Here is a 23,532-nt window from a genome sequence, read left to right on the forward strand (position 1 = left end):
TGGAGAAGAGTGCCCTAGGCCCTGAAATGCAGCTAGTCCACTTTCTTCTGTTTATATTGAAACTGTGCTGTTATGATGGAAAAAAATAAGGCACAAGTAAGTGAGCAAAGGGAGCCTGACTCTGGTGCAATGAGATAAGTTATGTGCCAGTGTGTGGAAGAAATACGGTTTTCAGTCTCTGCTTAGAGTGCTGCCTATGAGTCACATCTTAGCTGTTGATTAAAGGAGGAGAGAAGACCCAAAGCCCTTGGCCTTCTACTTGCTGGAGGAGTGCAGCATAATGACTAGTGAGTCAGAGAATTGGTGAGTGCCACTACAGACATCTATTTTATTGCTGTGTTTCGTGCTGAATTCGGTGCTGTTTTATACATGGAATGCTCTAAATGGACTGAGCCTTTCAGAGGACTTCAGTCTAGGCATACCCATATAGAAATATCAGATGGTGCTGGGTTATTGAGCCTCCCAGTGTGGGCATAGGCAGTGCCAGAGATTTGCATTTATTAATACAAACAAGATTGGCTAGATAACCAGGCAAGGATTTTTCTCCATTAAAACACCTAGTTTTCACCTTCATGTTTCTCTATAAATAGTGATGTAGTTCCTTAACTGTAGATCAGGGCATAGCTAGCCTTAGTTTCATCATATAGATAAAAAAGGCCAAATTTACTTATTTGATCAGATAAGAAGGGGTGACTGTATGTTTGTGCTTTTCTCTGCTGACATAAAGGTTAGAAGAGTGCAGGCTAGTCATTCCCCTCTTAGTTTTAGAATGGTATGTCTGGTTATTGTTATAGACTCTAATTTGTGTCCTCTTGCAAAACAAAAGTGTGTGTTTAAATGCAGAGTGTAATACCTACTGTGATACTATGTAAGAAGAAAGTAAATCCTGCCTTATCCTGTGAAAAGAATAGTTGAAGGTCCTTTGTGGTATATCTCTCATAATGTAGGGCATAAAGTTTCTAATCTTTTTTTGTTTTGTTTGATGACACAAAGTGGTCAGGTTTCTTTAGTTACAAACCCTACTTCTGAGGGACAAGGAGGGGGGGATAAAGCAGGTACAGTATTAAATACTTATTTCTGACTAAAGGAAGTGTTTTCCATTGTAACATATATTTTAATGTTTCTGTCATTAGGTTGTTGAAGACTATGCTGGAAGATGGCAGGTTCCTTTGCCTCAGCTTCAGGTGCTTCAGACGGCGCTCTGTTGTTTCACGTCTGCCTGTGTATCATTCCCAGCTGAATGTGAGCACGTACAATATGTATTGAGTAGCCTAGCTTTGTAAGTACTTTTCTTTTTTTGTTACTTCTTTTACAATATAGACTGTCTGTGTTACTTTGATAATAGCAATAGGGTCTCAGAGCTCCTCAGAGCTTTTAAGAGTGGTTTTACCAGGTGACTTAGCAATTCTTGGTTCCAGGTAGCTAACTGAGGATACAAAACCTAGGATTTAGTTTAGTCTTTTTATGTCCTTGTTAAATCTTCAACTCTGGTATTAAAATATTGTATCAAAGGGTTTTCTGGCAAAATAAATACTCTAAAAAAATAAGTGATGGCTATACAGACTTCTTTTTAGAAAATCTTATTTTGGAGTATTTGGAGACAAACCTTTGACAGTACATAATTGTAAATAATTTATCTAAAGCTTTTACTGTTCCACCTCTACTGATGTAATAAGTAAAGTATTTGTTAAGATTAATTTTTTATAGAGTTGAAGAAACTCAAAGCATCAATTTTAAAACAGATTTTTATGTTTGAGTCATCAAAATGCCTATGGGAATGACTTGCTATACAGTTAACTGACCAAAAATCGTATTCAACTTAAAGAACTGCGGAATGTTAAGTCATAAATCTTGCTATAATCTCAGTTTTCTTTGTGGATTGGTGGCTTTCCCACATGAAGGCTGAAGGTGTCAAGGTAATGATCAGTAGATAAGTAAAAGTCTTATTTTTTTTCTTGCTCTCAAAACCTACTTTTCATGTTTCAAGACCTCAGTGTTGAATGGAAGGGGGGAAAAAAATAAACTTTAAGTGAGTTAGATATACTTAGCTGAGATGCAGTATATTTTATCTTCTCTCAGCAGATGGAGACAAAACCCTAAAGGCTAGCTTTATTGTGAGTTTAGTTTGAGTAAATCAGATTTATTCGTCTAGCTGGTTAAACTGCATTCTTGTTGAGCAGTGCTTTCAAATACAGCTTGGTATCTCAGTGTAGAATTTTGTGTGGAAATGTGTCCTTCCTGCCTCACCTAGACATCAGAAGTGAATGCTGTCCTAGCCTTCCTCTCTTAGTTTACTTGGTCAGGAGGACTGGGTTGCTTATCCTTTCCACTGTTCTGGAGCTATTAGTACTAATTACATAGGAGTCAAGGCTTTATTCTGTACACTTAAGAGAGTATGTGCTATCTTTAAGCAGTGGTGAAACTTCACCAAAGACATTTACGGTTTTGTGTATGTGCGCAAAACTATTTGACATGGGACTAATATGGAATCAGAAGATCATGACTTTTAAAACTGGAATACTCGGGTATCAGAGAATAACTAGCAGTTGCATCAAAACATGGTGGCCTCTTTTTTTTTTTTTACTAGTTTATAGGAAAAAAAAAACCTTCCAAGTTCAAATTGCACTTTATATACTTCTAAATATAAAAGTTTGTGAGGGAAAAAAGGTAGAAATTCAGGTATTTGTATGTAGAGTGGTCACTTCCTGATAATCTAGAAGTGAATTGATCGCTGTCACCCGTGTCTATCTTGGTTTTTGGAGCTGGGTTTGCTTACTGAGGTGTTCATTCTAGAATGACAGCTTATTTTTTCTTTGGACTCTGCTTGACTGGTGTAGTTTTGCATGTAGTATCATAAAGGGATCCTGGGACTTAGTACTTGCGGTTACCTGGGAAACCTTGCTTAAATCTCTTGAAAATTTGGTGTATATTAAGTGCTAGTTCTTGGAGAGCGAAAATCTTCCTGACTGTATTGTCATGCTCGAGTAAGATTTCCTTAGTAACTAGACAATAAACTATTGACTGTTGCATTTCCTATACTTACTAGCCTTGCTATTCATCACAAGTGAAGCAGCACCTGTACTACCATTAATATCAGGGAGTTTTAATAATGGTGCCAGCATACTAGTGTTCTTAGGCAATCTTCTGATGCCAGTAATACCAAAGTAGTGATGTGATAAATCTGGAAGCACCATTATTATAAACAGAAGGATGTAAATGTAGATGTGCAATGCTTCAGACTGTTTTAAGATAACTGGGCCAAGCTGGAATTGACTATAGTAATTTTAACTGAATGGAGGCTACTGATGAGGAAATAGAAATATTTTGATAGCTTCCTTTATTACTCTGATAGTGTGGAACAGGTGCATTGATAGGGAAGAAAACTGTAGTTTACGCTTGTTCACTATAATTTACAGATTTTTTTTTTTTTTAAGATCCTATTCTCTTTAAATCAATCAAAGCCAATAAAAACGGGTGCATGCATCACTTGCTGTAACTAGTTTTGTCTTATTATTTAAATTCCAGTTTGGTTGCTTTCCACAGCATGACATGACTTGTGTCTGACCTTTCCTGAGAGTCAAGTATGTTGCAAATTTTTGTTTATCAACATGAAATGAGATTATGTTTTTCAGAACAAAGTACTTATTTGGGTACTGCTTGTTTTTTCATTCCATATTTGAGTTGAGATTCAAGGACCTAATCTGGAGAAAAATTCTGTCATTGAACATAATGAATGTGTACCTTAAATTTTCTAGGTCTGTTTTTGGCATAGCTTATTACTGGTTAGGAAAAAAAAATACTGCAGCATAATTGAAAGGAAACCTGATTTTATTATACTTTTGCATTATTCCTATACAAAACTTCTATTTGTTTATGTGAATGTTAAAAACTTTTAATGCACAGTATTTCTGAAAATGTTGTTGAGAGGAAAAATTGCCATAAGTCTGCTCTTTAACTTCTTTTGAATTAGCTTTATTAAAAATGAAACATTTTGTTTTGTAAGAATACTTTGTATGTTAACTTCAAGTACATTGAAGTTTGATGTTAAATTTGGAGATAACGGCAGTGAATTTAATTGTTCTGCAAAAGAGTTCCTTGTCCAACTAGCTGTTCATGAAAATCTGCCTTTTGTTTTAAGAGCTGTGGCAACAAAAGACTAAATGCTGTAATCAGGAAAGAAACTGCCATCATCGAGGTCTTGACTCAAAAACCTCTAGGCTGGAAGAGTGCTGGATCCTGTTTCAGGAGTCATCTTCTACCTTCTCGCTCTCTGCCTCCTTATTCTCTCTGTTCATTTGGAAAAAACCCTCTAAGCATAATCTTAAATTATCCCTATTTTCTTCTGTTACAAGACCAAAGCCTTTGCTGTTCAGTCCTGTTTCTAGAACACCCTAGATGCACAGTTTTTCTTTCAGTAGTCTTCCAGTATTATCTTTCCCTCCCAAGAGTCACTCAGTTATTCCCTGCTGCTCATGACCTTCTCAGTGGGCAATTGCAGATTATGTTGGTGCAGTACTTGGTAGTTTCCTTTTCCAAATAGAAATGAAATTTCTCAGAATCTTAAGACAGAGCAATAGCAGGTGCACTGGAGCTGTCTGCAGATCCATGAGATCCAACAACCTCATTTTTGATGAGTTTACTGAATTCTAAGTATTATCTGGAAGTATGCTTCTGTAAATGAAGACCTAAATTGACTTGAGCTCTGGAAAGCTACTTTTTACCGACCTCTATGATTCTGCTATCAGAATTGTTTGTCTCAGTCACTGTATTAAAAATACTAAAATGCCAGGCAAGAATTTTAAGATGATGGAAAACATGGAGGCAGGCCACAGGTCAGTTTGAATCTAGGCTGCTGTTGAAAGGATCAATCCTGCCACTCAAAAGAGGTGGCAGATAATTCACAATTGTGAATTCATGTTGCTCCACATAGATCTGATTTGCTTAAAAACTTGTTAGTGCTAAAATTGAGGTTTTGTCAATTCATTTGAATGCTACACAGAAGATGGATGTAGTTCCATTTGCATATTTGCACCAAAGTTCTCCCTTGGAAAATAATCTTCAAAAGCTTTTTTTTGAATATGAAATGAATAGCAAAAGGCTTTTATTTGGAAATGTGAAATTAATAGCACCTTTAAACCTGCATCATCTTAAAGAGACTTCAGTGGACGTTAGAGCAAAACAGGCTGAACTGGAATACAATGTGTTAGTAGAAAGTGGTTATCGTGGTTATCAACAATGTGAATTGTTGGGAATCTGCATTCATGTGAAGTTACTATTCCTTGAATGTAACTCCTTATACACTGTGCATACTACAGTAATTTTACAGTTGTCCTCTTTCTTCAAAATTGCTGCATATATGACAAATGCTTTGGCTTTTGAGGAGAGGTTTACTTTTGTAATTGTGAATGGGGAGCAGCAGTATGGAGGACATAGAGTTCTTGAGGGAGAAGATCAGGGAGGTACTGTGAGTCTAAATGTCCTGAACTTATGAAGAAGCTGTGGCAGAAGGGATTTCAAGTTGTGCTTAAGTATAAACTCTTTTATTGCTGATTTGGTCTTGTTAGCTTATCTGTAGCTGTATCATATTTGTGACTTGATGCCTGATGAAAAATATGTTTGAGGTGTGTGTGGGGAAGTCTAACTTCTGAAATCCAGCACAAAGTATCAGACCAACATCAAGTTTTTGAAATATGAGTTGTGTTTAGAGAGTATGGGTATTAGCCAAACTTTTTAGAACGACTCTGGCGTGGGCACGGGTCTAGAACTTAAAAGAACTAAAAAGTCCTAATTTTGTTTTTAGTGCTGTGAAAAGTATTAGACTTACAGTAGTTTCATTTTTTGAATTAACATTTTTAGTTTGACTTGTCACTACTTCTGTTTTTTAGGAGTTTTTTTGAATTGCTGCTGTTCTTTGGAAAGGATGAGTTCTATGAAGATCCTTTGAAAGATATTTTAGGTTCAATCCAGGTAGTGTTGCCTATTTTCATATAAACCTTTAATATTATTTTAGTACATGTAAAGATAGTTTTTGTGGTTATATAACCTGGAGGAAACATGCCATTATAGTGAAAGTGAAAGCTGCTTTACTTACATTTATACCCTCCCAAAAAGCAGGGGGAGAGGAGGCAATATTTGAAGGGAGAGCCATTTATTTTTACATTTATTGCCAGTATTGCTATTTGAATCTGGTTGGACTAATTGAAATGTACATCTCTGTAATATCAATCTGGTTAAAGATGTATTTTTTGCGTTTCCAGTGTAGAAAAGGGAAGCTTTGCTTGTTTATACCTAATTAGAGCTTAATGTCATCTAGTGTTGCATACCAGTTCATGACATGAAACCTCAAGTTTCCCTCTGAGGTGCTCTATCTCTTCAGGTCAGCATAAACTTGCATTGTTTAAAACTGTTGTACTCTTGGCTAGACTGGTACAAGATTTTGCAGGTATGCAGGTACAACTGCATAAGGCAAATAATCCTCGATTTTAAAAATTGCCTTTTTTTGCCAGATAAGGTTTTGTTGTGGTTTTTTTTTCACCTGAACCAATTTTGAGAGTTGAGTTCACTGCATGGGAACACAAGCACTTGTGCCACTGTGAAAAGAAACTTTGTAGGGAATGTCTCTTCTGATCATGGAACTGCATTTTGAGGAATACCTATCCCTTTGTTATTTTTATGTTGATACCTGTTTGTTACTGCTGCTACAAATTAACGTGTCAGCCGTTGCATGCTTGATTAGAATTGGTGGAAGAATAGGGTCAAGGAGTGGCTTAGCAGCCTCAGGAAATGGGTAGGGTCTCTTGCATAAGAGTAATGGAACATTCTGGCAGTCCTGCAATAAGTGCTTTTCAAAAACAGTTTATGAACACAACAGACTTTAGGGAAAAAGTGTGATGCATAATACTTTCTTCTCTGTGCTTTTGTATTACAATTCTCAATTGCCTTGACTTTTTAACAATTAACATATTAAAATATATCTCTACACAAATTTTTAGATAAATTCTGAATCAGTTGTGTAATCAAACTGGTAGTGAAAACCATTGCTTCAGTTACCTCACCATTCTTCACCATCAAACATACTTATTTGAATATCAAAGAAAAATTTGAGTTGAAACTAGAAAATCTTACAGCAAAAAAGCATATGTTAAGAAGTTAATCATACGTGCATAGAAGCCATTCTTCAGCTGCATTTTTTTGTTTCAAAGTTAGATAACTTTTTCTCATGATTAAAATTCTACTGTTGATTAACATTAATGTTCACACTTCTACCAGCAAATAACCTGGTATTATGGGGAGAGTGGGGGAACTTGGCACACGTGAAAATCATGGGTGGCTAAAACATTCCAGATTATCTTAGGCAAGCGTAATTTCTATTATGTAGAGATTTGGACAAAAATGATTGCTTGAGGGCTGGTGACTCACATGGTTTAATTCAGTTTTTCCCTCGTAGAATTCAGACACCATCACTGGATCACAAATCGAGCATCAACATGTCTAAATTTGCACAGACCAGCATGAGGTGAAAACTTCTCCTATAGCATATGCCAGTAATCTCTCTAATTCAAGGAAAGGCATTTTTGCATTAGCAAATGTCAGGCTCTTGCTGCCTGCCTATAGAAGACACAAGCATTCTGGCTTCCACAGTTATGTATTTAGAGAACACAAAATCTCTGTTTTTAGAGAATATAAGTTGATGCTTTAGAGCTTTGTGTAGGCATGGTCAGTAGAAGACTTTGTAGCTTGAATTGTTGACTGAGGAAGTACTTAAACACATGTGCGTTTTCGTATTTCATATCTTTTGGATGGTCTAACTATTTTTAGACAGCATTGTTTTTCTTCTTTCTAATTGTTTTTCTTTTTACATGTAGGAATGTCAGAACCTTCTAAATAGATACAGAAATATGAACCTGGAACTAGTGACTCGAATCATCCGAGATGGTGGACCATGGGAGGATCCAGTATTACAAGCAATTCTTAAAGCAAAGCCTGTGTCACAGGAATTAGGTAATTCATTTACCATGTTAATTTTTATAGTACTGAAAAATGTGTTAAATTATGCTTCTTTTTTTTTTTTTTACATTAGGGTCAGGTGTTGTCAGCTGGCATTGCACAGAATCTGACTATTTTTCTGTAGTAAAATGTACTGGTCCCTTTTTTATGTGAAAGAAAACTAAATTTCTTTGATAGTAATTTAAGTCTACTTTTATAGTGTAGAGATCAGATTATTCAGATACAAGAGGCTACTGAGCAGTTACTTAATATGACTTCACCAAATCTAGGTGTTCAACCCCTGAAAGAGCATGGAGAGTGACTTGACTTCAGTTAGGCTACTGAAATGACATGATTATGGGAGCATCTGATGTGTATTTCTGACTCAGTTAATTTTTCTTTTAAATTGTATGTACTTGGTCTTGCGGCTTTTCTTGGTTCTGTTTAGAATGACACCTGTGACTACACCGGATAGCTGCTTTCTCTTTATACATAATTCCTAGAGTTGGGAGTAGGAGAAAGATACGACATGTGGAAACAAAATTACTTGAATGTTAATGACAGTTCATAAGGGGAAAAATACCTGATCTACAGTTAACTCTTTACTAACATCTTAAGTAACATATTTGCTAGAAGTGTTCTCAGAGGACCTCTTAAAAGTTGTTTCTGTTTGATAGTGACAGAAAATACTAGTTCTTCTCCATTTGCTATAGTGTAATGCATGATTCAAATTCACTACTTTGTTTATGACAATGTGTTCATTCTGTAGAGAGAGGAAGACGACTGTAAGGTCAGAACAGCTCAGTGAGCTGTTTCCTCAATCAGAGAAAGTATTTCGATAGCAAATTAACGTGATTAAGTGGGTAGTCTGTTTTGTCTCTCCTGTGAAGTAAATGCTTGAGCAGCATAGTTTACCTATGATTTTTATTACATATCTGATAAACTTCTAGTCAAATACCTACAGAAACAAAATGAAAACAAGTACTATCCTTGTTTTGTTCTGCATCGCATGACAAACTCTAAAAGTTTTGGTGACCATTAGCTGAAGTTAGGTCTTAGTCTCCATCTCTCCAGCAAAGAATTAGTTTAGTCCTTTCCTTTGATACCCTTGATCATCATGAAGCCTCTATATGATGGGTAACAGTTTGAGGATTTTTACTTAGTTTTAACCTGACAGAGTAGGAATGAGACTGCATGTTGTCACTAGATGATCATATTGTTTCCTTTTGTTGCAGGCCACATCTCCTTTCCCTTTGCTGAGGTATTTTTCCTCCTTTTATCTTCTGATATCCCCACATATCCCCTTGACATCTCATCTGTGATGACAAACATTTTATTTCAGATAATATCTTTTGGAAGCTCCTTCTTTCTCGTCTCACTTCCTCTAAAATCTGATTCTTGTGAACTCTTACACAAAGCAAATGTTCTGTGCTGCTCTGTAGGCTGGCAGTATTTTGTGTATATTTTGAAACTTGGCCGTGTAGTTCCCTCAGGAATCACTATTTTAAATGAGGAAAACTGCCTATTATTGCTGAATCACCAACCATTACTTGAAAAGATAAATACGTACTGTGTAAACTACATAATGCTGTCTTGGATTCATTAATTACACATAGAAGCTTAGGCCAAGACAAACCTCTCTATGTCTGTCTTTACATGAATTGTAGTATACTTTGAGATGTTTCAGTCTATTTTGAGATGGCTGGAACGGAGAGCAGCCTTTGGGTTTAAAGAAAAATAGCAGGGTTGAAACTTCTGATAGATTAAAGAGAATAAGGCAGCCTACTGTGAACATCTAGAAGAGAATATTGTAGACAGAGGTACACTCAGATGTAAGCAGTTAATTAGTTTCTAAGCTGATGGTTGACATCTATTGCTCTAAAGCAAAGCACATACGGCCTCGACAAGAATAGATGTTGTTTTCCCCAAGCCATTTGTAACGTATCACAGACTTGGCTAAATGCTATTATAGTTAGCAGTTGCCTTCTGCTTGGCGGTGTTAGAAGAGCTATAAAGGCTGCCTTGGGTAAAGAGGGCATTCCACTACAGGGAGGGAGCATAATCCTGCTGGTGGTGTAGCTGGAACTCCCAGTCTGTTTAAAAACAGCATTGGAGGGTGCAGGAGACCCATATCCCTGGGAGCTTGTGCTGTCAGAAGTGGGCTTCTCATTTATGAAGCAGAGGGGCATATTGACCTAGGAGTTCTTCACATAGAAAGTAGGAATGATATAACAAGTTAACCTGTATTGTAGACTGCAGTCTTCGTTTGAAGGAAAAGAATATTAGAGCCAGTTGTTAAATGTGCAGCATTTTCTTTACATTAGCACATAAGAAAAGTTAAGTATTTCTGGCCTAATTTTTCAATGTGAATATTCAGTAATCTTTTGGGTAACGTTTGCATATTAAACCGATGATAAGGTTTATTATCCTAAGTATGTTAATTCAAAAAAGGAGAGGCCTTTACTAACTTCAAGGATTTTTCTGTATAATCACTTTTTCTTGCAGCTAATGACTACTATTATATGCCAGCGTTTCTTTCAGTCGTCATCTTTACTAAGTTTGTACCCAGAAGTGCTAATGAACAGTGGGAATGAGATTTTCTCTTACGGTGGACCTTATGGTACATCTAATAACAAATCTCATCTAAAATCTTATATCACCTTGAATGATATTTCTTAAATGTTCATTAGCATATAATACCATTAGTTTGTGTAAAAATAAAAATGGTAGAGAAATCCTGTTTCTGAGCATAAGGAATGTCTTTCAAACCAGGCATCCTTAAAAAAGAAACGATTACTTGTATAACAGGCATTCTGTTAATCTTTTTATTTTGGGGAAATAATTTATCTTGGCTGTTCAGATTGTGGTGTTTAGTAACCACTTCTAATTTTTTAATCCTGTTGAAGTGTCACTTTAAGGTGCTTCTAACTTTCTTAATACAGGCTCCTTCTAAGATACAAACTTTCTATGCTCACTTCCAGCCTTCATTGACTTCAAGTTGACGATCTCTTTTCTTGACATTTTTAAAATGTGAATTTCCCAGTTATTTAAATGTTAAAGTATTTTCAGTATCTCAGTTAAAATTATTTCATTCAAATGTTAGCTTTAAGATTAGCTTTTAGATCTGAAAAACATTTCCAGAAATCAGGGGCTAGAATTTAAAGGTATTTAGGGGTTTAGATGCAAGAATTGTGCCCAGTAGCACTTTTAGAGGAAGAAAAAGTATATTTTCTGCTTCTCCAAGCAAAATCAAGGTGATCAAACCTACTTAAAGCAACAGCATGTGAAGTGTAGTTAACTTTTTCACCACTCTGAGCTCTTCCATTTAAATGCGTAACGAGTATCCTGAGTTGTTTGAAATATTTATAAATATAACTTTGGAAGTGATGTCAATCCTATACTTCCAGTAATTACCCAGATTGCAGTGCTGAGAAAGGAGGGAATTTTCTTTCTCAAAAATGTTCATAACTGCTTCTATTTAGCGTATATTTTACTAATCCTTTGCAGCACCTTGTGTTAAACTGTTAGAAAAAAGATTGCTGGTGTAAAAACAAACAAACAAACAAACAAAACAAAAAAAAAAACCAAAAAACAAACAATTTCTGTTTCCAAGCAGAAGGATAGATTCTTGATGGTATTTAATTAAAAATTTGGTAGCTTCTTTAGCAGAGCCTTTTTTTAATATTATTTGTTGACATTGCACTATTAAAAACAACATTACATTTGAATATATTTGTTGCTTGGACTTCATATTCTAATTGCCTTTAAATCTTTCTTTTCTGTACAGTTAACAAATATTTAAGCTCTGAAAATCCACTGTTCTTTGAACTACGTGCCAGATACCTTATTGCCTGTGAACGCATCCCTGAGGCAATGGCTCTTATCAAATCTTGCATAAATCATCCAGATATCAGTAAAGATCTGTATTTCCATCAAGCTCTTTTCACCTGTCTTTATATGTCACCATTAGAAGATCAGCTATTCCAGGAGGTATTGTTTGTCAGTATACATTTTTTAATGAAGTGATACATTATACTTAACTGTATACCAGTTGTCAAGAGGAGCATATGGAACTCTGTTTTTGTAGAACCAAATGTCATAAAATCAGGCAACTACACCGGTGTTGCTTAACTTTGTACTGGCTTAAGCTTTGAAAAGTTAAATGTTAAGTGCCTACAAATCTTGCTGACCTAAATGCATTTTTTTTGGTCAAGTTTACCTGAAGATATATTCCCTAAATAACTTGAATCATTAATATTTTGTAATTTCAGTGTATTGACTATTTTGCTATTGACTGTTATTTTAGTGAAGGCACTTGAGCCGAATTGGTGTCAGTCCAGTGTTCTGTATGTTATATAGTTTTGTTAGTTTTAAAGTTTTTTTAATGATGCCCTAGTTTATAAAATGGCACTGTAGCTGAATGTGACACTACTTTTACCACTGATAGCACTTACAAGATAGCAATTCTTTTCTTAACCTTGTTTTAAAAACAAGCTACCATCATGCAAAAAACTGCTTTTGTGTAGTCTTTTAATTTCTCAGACAATTATTCTGATTGTCATTATTCTAAGAAATATGAAAGATCTCTAAACATCTCCAAAATCTTTATTTACAGACCTACACAAAAGCTATTCCAAAGAAATCCTATGTTAATAGCAATTCCTGAAGTTTTCAGTAGCTTCTTTAATATAGCAAGGTCTGATAGGTTTTTATTTCATGTTAGCAAATTTATCTAAATTGATTTTATTTTAATTGTATAGCACTTGTTGAGGACTGATTGCAAGAGTGGAATTGAGATCATCTGCAACACTGAAAAAGAAGGGAAGACTACCTTAGCCTTACAGCTATGTGAATCGTTCCTAGTCCCACAGCTTCAAAATGGGGACATGTATTGTATATGGTAAATACTTTATTTCTGGTGAAGCAGCTTAGCAGATAAGAAATGGTTATTGCCGAAGTGAAACTCATCTAACTTTGGGATGTAGGTCAAGTTTAAAATACCAGATATTCTAATATTATTTTTAAACAATCCTAGTACATCTGTTAACGCCTGCCTGCCTCTTTTACACACAATCATGTACAGTGGTAGCCCACATAGTATCTAACACTTAACTGTTTAAAAGTAACAGAAGGGTGAGCCTTTCTCAGGATGTAAATACCTATAGATAGGGCATTTATTATTATCAGTGTGTAACAATATGCAGTCTGTAGATGCTCTGGCAATGCAGATAATTTGCTGTCCTGCTAGTTAAATGACACTGCTTACAATAATCAAACTGTAATTGTCACCAGTGTGTCTAAAGACAACATATGGTTCTGAAAATGTGCTATTAATTACATTAATAACATAAACTTTTACTTCATAAACAGAACCATAACTGTTTTCCTCTAGAAAACACTGAAGTAAGGTCTTCATCCACACTGAATCATCTTGATAGTTGGATGTTTCAAGGCTAAGAAGCATTTTCTAAAGACTTGTCAAAACAAATTTCATCATTCTGAGATCTGAAAGATGGCTAAGGAAGATAAACTTCTATTTAGCCTGCATAATTTCTGTACCTAAGATGTCATCTGTATTCCTTGATAAAGGATGCTTAATTTGTTTGATTATGTAGTACAAGCAAAAAGGCTTAGTCAGCAATTTTTTTTTTTTCCAATCAATAAAGATCAAATTATTAATCTGTGTAACTAATTTCAATATGGAGTTTAGAATCTGTGTACGATTTCTTTGTTACCAGATTTCAGGGAATTGAAAATGAAAATATGTCTTTCTTTTTCCTCAAGGAAGTAATGAAGGTCAGACATGATGTTTGGTGTGTTAACAAAATTTTTCCTTAACTATTGGATGAATAATTTATTTCATTGAATCAAAACCTTTGGAATTATTATGGCATATGTTTATAATGTAATATATTGGCAATACCTAGTGACATTTTTCATTCAGTCTGTCCATAAAAAGGTGGACATGACTGTCCCCATAAGACAGATGAAGAAGTTAAGCCAAAAAAGGTACATGGTTTGTGTGAGCCCAGTGACCAGCTTTGGAATGGAATCTGACTTTGCTGATTCCTGCCTAAATGCTGCTTCTCCTGACTTCTTTCTTACTAGGAAATTTGCAGATATAACCTACACATTGGGTTAGTGCTTTCTGGTTTGGGGATTCAGTCTTTTATGAGAAGCATTTTAAATATTGGAATTAAACCTACTTTTTATATCTTTCGCTGTAGTAACATGTTAACCTTGCTCTTACCCAGTTGATCATTAAGTTTTGCATCATCCATTTTTAAAATTGCTGTTCAAAACAAGATGTCTGTCCTTTATGTTCAGGCAAAGTGCATATAAAAAATGAAATTACAGAAGAGACTAAAGTACTGTTTGATACCTGTTTATGAAGGAGACTATTTTGGCATCTCTTAATATTTTAATCTTCTGTTCAGAATATAGAACTTGAGGATCTTTCCAAGAGTTCAGAGCAATTCTAGAGCAGCTAGAACAGCTGTTTCATTCTTTACAGATGCTGAGCCTTAACAATTGCATACCAAACAAGAGAATTCTGCATAATGCTTAAAAGATAACATAAACTGGAACAAAGCTTGTGAAGGCATAAGTATACTGTAATTCAAATTTTTGAAGAAGCTGGAGGCAGGTTAAGTTAACCCACATCGTGTATTTTTCCGTAGAGAAGGTTTTAACATCTTCAGCACAGCATAAATCATCTTGCCTTGTCTGGAATTGAGGACCTTGCAGATCTAGCAGCAAACAATGCTAGCAAAGATAAGATATCAAAATAAATTTAAAAGCTATAGATAGCAGATATTTGCTACTGCTTCATGTGAAGCAATCCAGATGAAATCTTCAAGCTGAAACCATTAGTTCTTGTATTATCTCAGAGGAAGATGAACTTTAAGCAGCTCTGTCACAAAAACTCATATTGTTTTCATTGACGTTAAGAATAAATTCTAGATTCAGATGATACGAATTATTTTTCTGAAGTGAAAGCCCGCTTACAAATTAATCACAAAGCAAGCTGTGCTTGGTCTTACTAGAAGTATTTGTGTACAAGGTGCTGGTAAGAAGTCAGTCCATAATAATGTGATTAATGACTTGCTAGTATCAAAAAGTGATGCCTCTTCAGGAAAACAGCCAAAATTTTGATGGAGCAGGTATAGCAGAATGGCTTGCCTTCTCTGCCATGTAATTTTTAAATGCTGTTTTGGCTGACTTCAAGTGGTTGCTATGCAGTAAATTCAGTAAGTCAGGAATTTTTCCCACATGTTCAGTCATTCTTTGGCCTTTAGGTATTTTTTGTGAATTTGATAACATTTTGGTAAAGTATGCTATCTATACCCAAGGAAAGATAGACTTTCTACTTACCAGCAATAGCAAAGGTTTTAGATCTAGCTAAGGCAGGGTGGGCTTAACTGTTCTCATATGTTGCTGATGGAGGCACGCAATGGTTTTGGAATTTTGCAGGGGATTAACAGGCTGGAATACCTGGTTGCCTCTGGTAAAGAGGTACCAAGTTCTGTGATCTCGCAGTAACAATTTAAATTGCCCCAGCACATGTCCATAATGGTTTAAGCACAGGCCTCAACGTGAACTAAGTTATACAATCCAAGAAATAAATGTCATTAAGTTCTATACTACTATGCCATAATAATCGAGCAAATAGAAAACTACCCCTGCCTACATTATATCAAGTTTATTGTCTGTGTTGTGGTCAGTGATGCCTAAGTATCTCAAGTGCTGCTGACTTCAGCATTAAAGTTGATATCCAGAGCATTTAAGTGGTTGAAATAGAGTCCAATCAGCTCTTCAAGAATGCTTTAATCCTTAATGGTTACAAAGTTAGAAATGTGCTTGAGAAGAAGCCACCATGTCTACATGGAGGAGTAAGACTAAAATATTATGTCACATCAGGGTCTAGTCTAATGATGGTTAAACTGATTTAGCAGCTTGCTCTTCACCCATGGAGCTGTTCCTTCTACTTTCAGGTTTCGCCATTCCTTTTTCAGCTCTTCCCTTGTGCCAGCCGCCATGCTTGTCTGAACACACAGCAAGCCACTTTCACCACTAATGTCTTAGAAGAATAATTTGAGTTTTCTCAAATTTTCTGGGATTAGTGTTGAAGTTGCTTGCTCTGAAATGGTATGAGACAAAGCAGAGAATAAGTTATAATAGTTAACTGTGGTAACATTTAACAGAGAAAATGTTCAGAGAGAAGAAAAAGTTCTTTCTTTTGTACTTCAGGTTGAGACTTTTACTGAATTTTTATGAATGGTTTGGTGCATGAAGACAGTAGTTTCAAACTTGTATGTGAAATTTGCAAAGACTTTAAGAATTTAGATTTCCAGCCTGGTAAAGGCAGAGGTGAACAGCTTATATGCTTAGAAAACCTGCAAGACTAATTTTTTTGTGGGTAGAGCTGCTTATACCTTTTCACAGTTTCCCCCATGTAAGCTTGATCTTTCTTTCAACTTCAGTTTTCTTTCTGTTTTTTTTCAGTTCTGAATGAAAGAAAACAATAAAGCTCTCTTGTCTAGCTCTTAAAATGTCAAGCGGAATTGTAGAGCTGTCCTAAATTTAAAAGTGAAGTTCATATTTTGTCATAGGCAGTTCTGTTACTTCCCTTCATGCAGGCACTGACCTCACTAGACAAGCTTAATCTCAAAAGGTTTGTCCGATTTGTATCTGGCACAGACTAGAAACTTCAGAAGATCAGCCAAATACTTTGTCAGTAACTGGGTTTGTGTTTCTGAGGGAGGAGGCTGGTTGAATAAAAAAGTGTCTTCCTTCAGAAAAGGAAAGTTGATTGGTCCCATTTTCATTGTGATCTTATGGTGGGAATTCTACCTAATCCTAACTATATCTACTCCTGTGTAAAATCTTTGTGCTGGCAAACTTTCCTCTAACTAAAAGTTAAGTCCAGCTGCTTTTCCAAGTTTCTGAATTAAAGTACATAGAACATACAGGCTGTAAATTTCAATTACCTATATTTTATAGAGTAAACACATTACCTGTGTAGGAGCTCTGCTGCAGAGTCTAGCAATCTATTCTTATGTTTCCTTCTATCAGTCAAAAACGTTATTTGACTGAAGATCGTAGGGATGTATGAATAGCTGTAGAGCCCGATACTTTCATATAACTGCTGTTGGCTAGGAAGACCACTGATGACAGCATTAAAAAGTAAAGCTGCGTTGTAATATGCATAACTGGACAACATCAATATTTCCTGTTAATGGACCATATCAGAAGCTAGCTTTCTACAACGCTCCCATTTTCCACATTCAGACAGTTCTTTTCCTGAAGGACTCCTCATCCTTGCACTGAAAGTCACTTAATCCCAGGAGCACACAGAGCTTGCTGTTCAGTCTGACATTTGTTGCCTGTGGTGTTAACGGCTAGGTGCTGTAGCATCTGATTTGGTTATGCAGTTCTCTGATACTGTGCTGAATACATTAATATTTTGTTGAATATTTAATTAGCTCAGTGATAGGAGATACCCTGAATGCTTTAACAAAGTAATTAAGTTGCATTTTCCATTGTGCACACTGTGTACAGTTGTAGTGTTAGATTGGTATTATGCTCTCAAATATGATTTGAGTTACAGAATATACAAATCATTCTTAGTAATGCATCATGCTTAAGTGATAGAGTTCTATAACTCAATCTAACTGAAATATTTTGTTCTGTACTTATAGGGACCTGATCTTCATTTGGAGTAAACTGCAGCTTAAATCTAACCCATCAAAACAAGTATTTGTTGACCAGTGCTACCAGCTTTTAAGAATTGCTACAAATGTCAGAGTAATTTTCCCTTTCATGAAGGTTATTAAGGATGAAGTAAGTTTTGTTTGTTTCTTTTACCCCACCCACCATTCTTTTTGTAACTAGTTAAAGTGATTTTTACATTGTGTAAGGGCCATGTTTTGTGGAAAGTTAAGAGGGGGTAGGGAAGGACACAATATTTTCTTAAAAATGTTGTCAAGTTCCAGAGTGTGCTTCAATATTATGACTGCTGTTGATCTGTTGCGTGGTTTTAAGATTTTTGTTTCTTACTGAATTCTGAGTTTTTCCTTCTGTCTGCAGTAAGTTTGAGGTATGTAATCCTCTATAAATAAATGGGGAAATTAATAATAAATACATGGAGTAAATATGAAAGATGCATTGGGCTTGTTTTGGGGGGGGGTGTTTGTTTTCTTCATAGCCTGGCTCCTTAAGAAAATAAGACTTGTAATGCCATTTTATCCGCCTTTCACCCTTATTAAGTTCTGAATCCTTTCACCAGTTCTAATCGAATAGGAAGAAGTGCTTAATGTAACATAAAGGAAAAGATAGACTAAGATAGGAGGAGACGTAATTTTGCTTCAGAAGAGTGCACTGTGTTTCATGCTTCAGATGTTAGTCTTGTACTGTCCCACACAAACATCTGCAAAAGGTGTATGCTTCGCTCACAGGAGTGCGAGCTGTTTCCAGACAAATGTTGGTTTTTATCATTAACCTGACTGAATACAGCTGCTTTGTATTCTATGCCCGAAATGAATTATAAATTATTTTGTCATGGCTGCTGTACAGTTTTAAATGTGATGATTTGCTGCTGTTCAAGATTTTAGTCTCCGTATGTATTCTAAAATACCTGTGGTAACATGAATAACTTTTATTTATATTTGCATATGAATGATTGTATTTTTTAATAACCCACTACATATGGAGCATTGTATGTATTAACACACGTTTAAATATAGGTAGGTATTAATTATTTCTAAACTTCCTGAAACTATTTTTACTTTAATCTGCCACCTGTTGGGCAGTATGTTTTTGATCATGCCTGTGAATTACATGTTCATGGCAGGGTCCCCAGCCTAAAGTGTGGAATAGGCATTCTGCTCATTGGAAAGGTAATTTGTAAATTCTGAAAAATCAAGCCTTTTAGAATGCTTGGCCATGGGTTGTTAATGGTTTCACTGATGGCCATTGTTCAAAATTGAGGGTGGTATTTTATAGCTTGTATTTTTATGCAATGTAAGTTAAATGAGTTAGAACAGGGGCAAAATATAGGGTAACTGTCCAATTACAGTGTGAAACAGCCTAGGTAATGAAGATGCAAACAGAAGATACTGCTAGATCAGATATGATTTGCTGCAGTCTTGTTTTATATCACAAAATAATTAATTGTCTTTATAGAACTGCATGTGGCAAAAGTATCTGAAGTTTTGTTGACAGTAGCTGTATAGCTTTCAGTGCAAACCAGATGTTATTTTTCAGTATTTTTATGTCTGTATTTTATAGTCTTGTCTGAGCATTATTTTAAAATGTACATGCCTTTAGGTGAAGTTTACTAGCAGGAAGCTTTCTGAACTATTTTGCAAGTAGATGAATATAAATACATGGGATGTTGACATTTGGGCGTTGTTTGTACTAGTGTGTGTTTTTTTTTTTTCTGTGGGTCTGATTTTTTTTATTTTACTTTCAACCTGTAGACTTCTGTAAGCCCATAAGGAAAATACCATTATGCATACTCTATAATTTAATGTACATTGTAATTCTCCTTACTGTAGGTTGGTGAAGATGGTCTTCAGATATGTGTTGAGATATGTGGATGTGCCCTACAGTTGGACCTCCGTGAAGATCCCAACATGAAAAGTCTTATTTATAAAGCAATTGCCCATTTTCTGCCAAATGACTTAGAAATCCTCAGAATTTGTGCTCTTTCAATCTTTTTTCTTGAGCGCACCTTGGAATCTTACTACACTGTTGAACATTTATATAAATGTGCAGATGAAGAATACAATGAGTGCACTAGCTCTGTTCAAAACCGTGTGCGCTTTGAATTGCTTCCGATTTTGAAAAAAGGTTTGTTTTTTGATCCTGAGTTTTGGAATTTCTTGATGATCAAGCAGAATTGTTTAGCGTTATTGGGGGATAAAGCCTTCATTGGCTTAAGTGAAAGTACACTGGAAAATTCTACTGCAAATATAGCGAAGATAACAGAATATAGGGCTCTGAGTGAGGAACACGTCTGTTCTACAGATGTAAGCAATGGGGAACTTGACCCTGAAGATCTCTCTGAAGCCCAGTCCAAAGGTAATGCCAAAAAGAACGATGAAGCTCTTGAGGCATCTGAAATGTTAGATCAAACTGTACCAAGGCACCGCTGTGTGATATGCAACAAGGAATTTCTTGGTGGTCACATTGTAAAACATGCACAAGCTCACCAAAAAAAGGGCAGTTTTTCCTGTGTACTTTGCACCAGAAAGTTCAGGCAAAAAGGACTTATGCTGAAGCACTTAAAGAATCATGTCAGGAAGATAGAAAGGCAGCATCTTGCTGCAGTTCTTGAGGCTGGTCAGCAGGCTCCTGCTCTTAATGAACTAGAATGTTCTCATGTTTCCATGTCTCTTGAAAATGGGAATTCTGATGGTTCCAAAGATAATGAACCAGAGACTGCAATAGCTCCAAGTGCTGACCAAGTGGTCCAGGTGGAGGAGGAGAATGCAGAACAGGTATTTGATGTGGTGGAAAACCATCTAAGTGACCAGGATGATGCTACTGAAAATAGTAGTGACAGCTGTTTTAATAATGCTCCTGATGCTTTAAGTACAGAAAGCTTGCCAGAAGATGATGAGAGCTCCAGTAAAGAGTCACCTGTTCTCCATAAAGTGAATGGAGCATTTTGCCCTCAAAAAGACATTGATGCTATGGATGAGGAAGGAAGCTTTAAGTGCCCTGCTAATGGTTGTGCTAGAGTGTTTAAAAAGATAAGATTCCTCAATAAACATGCAAGAAAAGCTCATCCAACTGATTTGAAGGTGCAGCAGCATATAATGAAATGGAATAAAGGAAAATGCCGTTTCTGCCAGAGGAAATTTGCTGATTCCCAACATTTTATAGATCACCTGAAGAGACATGTGTATCCAAATGTTTACTTTTGTTTACATTTTAATTGTAATCAGAGATTTAAACTGTCAACTGAGCTGGCAGAACATGCAAAAAGTCATAGTGGTTTTAAAGCTCAGTGCAACTTTGCAGAATGCTGTGAGCTATTTGAGGAGCTCCCTTTGCTGTATGAACATGAAGCTCAGCATTATTTGAACAAAACACCAGAATGTTCAGAAGATGCAAGTGAAAAAGATTCTTCAGATGATCCTTCAGAACTTTGTAGTTACCAAGATGATGATGAATCTATTAATGAAAAAGAAGCTGTAGATTTGCCAATTCCAACTTGGAAGTCAAGGAAGGATTCTGCAGAACCAAAGACATATATTCAAAGTGTTGAGAAGAAAGCAAATAATGTAATTCACAATGGAAATGAAAGTTCATCTGAGAGTAGTGCTACAGTTTTAAGTTTAGTAGACCAAAAGACACCAGTGTTACAGCCAAATTCTGAAAACTGTAATGTTGTTAGCGACCAACTAGTCAATGGGCACAGTGACCTAGATAAAACATCATCAAAGTTATCAGAAGTACCTTTGGACAGAGTGGCAGATGAAACAAGGACAGAAAATGGGTCGGTGTTACCAGTTTTACAGAATTGTCATGATATACCACAAAATAATACTGCTGCCTCACAATTACCTTCTAAACCAAATCAGACAACAGAGAATACTTCATATGGTGTCATCTTAACAAAACCATATGTTAGACCGTTGCCTCCAAGTTACCTTGATGAACGATACATTAGCATGCCAAAACGTAGAAAAATTTTGGCTGATGAAGTAGATGCTCATTCTGAACAAGATAAATTTTGTAGCAAATCAACAGAAAGATTTAGATGTGGCAACTGCTTGACCATCTACTGTAATTCAGAAGCACTTGAGGCTCACCTTGCACAAAAGAAGTGTCAGACGCTCTTTGGATTCGATTCAGATGATGAAAGTAAGTCTTAACAGTCCTTCTGGGTTGGTTTATTTGGAGGTAAAGACCAACCAGAAAATGGTCTTTGAAAACGGGCAACCTGATGGAATGGATAAGACAGACATGACTTATAAGCAATTGTAGTATGCTAGAACTTAGGCAATTAAATCACAATACTGTGCTCCATTGGAAGTTCAAATTGGACATGCTGTTTAGAATAAGAAAGAGGTGGTGAGAATTGATGGGCAACTCCAATGGAACAGACTTCTCATAAAACAGAAGGGTGTAATTCAGTCTGTCTTTCCTTGCATGTTTGAAACTAAACATGTTGAAAAACACAAGCAGTATTCTAGATTAAAGTGTGATTTACACTGATTAGTCTTCATTTTGATCCCAATGCATTCTCTTTTACAGGTGCCTGATTCAACGTTGTGGGAAAATGTATCAAACGTGGAGTGGTATAAAAAAACACTACATGAAGAAGCATCAGTTTGTTTCCCAGTTGGCCTTAATCATAAAGCAGTCTCAAATTACTAAAGAAAAACATGACCTTGATAAAGACAAAGCACATTTTCTAGATGAAACTCACAGAGGAATAACAGAAGCTCTGCAGGTCTTGAGTCCAGAAAGGTTGCTACAAAATCCCCAAAGTACCAGTTATCCGAAAAGCCACATTCATTCCAAATGTGTGATTGAAGCTTAGCGGCACAGTCTTTCTAGCATGAAGGTTTAAGGAAAATACAGCATACAGCTGAGCAGGCAGAGAAAGCAGAGGGGTTAATGGCCTTATGGAAATAAACCCAGCCAATTCTGAAAACTGCTTTAGTTGGGAAAAGTGTGGTTAAAGGGTATCCATCTGCACAGCTGGGAAAGAATCATTCAAGAAGGTGTTACATTATTACAATATGGGTAAGAAATTCATAGAGGAACCATGCATTCTTTTTTCAAAGTTTGAGTATGTGATTCCACTATCTGCTTGACAGCATGGAGCTCATTTAATAAACTTGTATTCAGAATCCAAAAAGAGAATGTAGAAAGAAATCTAAGATGGATGGAATGCTCAAATAGCCAAAAACTTGAAGTACAGAGCATGCAAGGAAAAGTGAGTTGATGTGATATTAAGTGTGAAAGTTATGCACAGTGGATATCAGATGCATGCGAGAGAAGCCCTTTGCAAGGTAAACGTGTATGTTAAATGTCCTGTAAAACATCTGTTGTAGGTGCAGGAAGACTAATACAAGCAGTTCATGTACAGATCGTGTGACTATCAACAGAAGCAGATTGAAACGAATACAGAATGTGAAAGGGGTTAAGCTTGTGTTACAGGGCAGAGTTAAACTAATTTTATTCAAATACAGAGGTCCTTCAGCTGTTGGTATGACTGAAAAGAGCTTGAGATTGCTTCCTGTTTTAAAAAAAGTTTTTTTTAAGAAAATGGCAGACCAAAGCAGAGCATGTGTCCAGTTGTAAAAAAAAAAAAAAACTATCAGGAACAGCCTGTTTCGTATATGTGATGTTGCTTAGTGGTGGTAGGTCACAACTCGGTACTGTAACTACTTATTTACTGTCTAGAGGAGGGGAGAAAATAGGTATCGACTCAACCTTAAGACACATTACAACCCTATCTAGGAGCATCTCTTGAAAAGATAGCCTTTCCCAGAAGTTTGTGAAGGAATTAAACTTAAGCACTTT

At 36.0% G+C, this 23,532-nt stretch overlaps 1 protein-coding gene across 1 annotated transcript; it reads left to right on the plus strand.

Moving 5' to 3' along the window:
* Window positions 1-1,133: 1,133 nt before the first annotated feature.
* ZNF654 (zinc finger protein 654) lies at window positions 1,134-22,389 on the plus strand (the record flags this gene model as incomplete). The annotated part of the gene is made up of 8 exons (XM_010294234.1): window positions 1,134-1,279; window positions 5,886-5,967; window positions 7,866-8,001; window positions 11,774-11,976; window positions 12,747-12,886; window positions 17,688-17,829; window positions 19,545-21,861; window positions 22,255-22,389. Coding segments are annotated over 8 exons (3,174 nt in total), but the record flags the coding sequence as incomplete, so codon positions are not given.
* Window positions 22,390-23,532: the final 1,143 nt, after the last annotated feature.

Source organism: Phaethon lepturus, unplaced genomic scaffold, assembly GCF_000687285.1.
Source record: "Phaethon lepturus isolate BGI_N335 unplaced genomic scaffold, ASM68728v1 scaffold52779, whole genome shotgun sequence".
NCBI lineage: Eukaryota > Metazoa > Chordata > Aves > Phaethontiformes > Phaethontidae > Phaethon > Phaethon lepturus.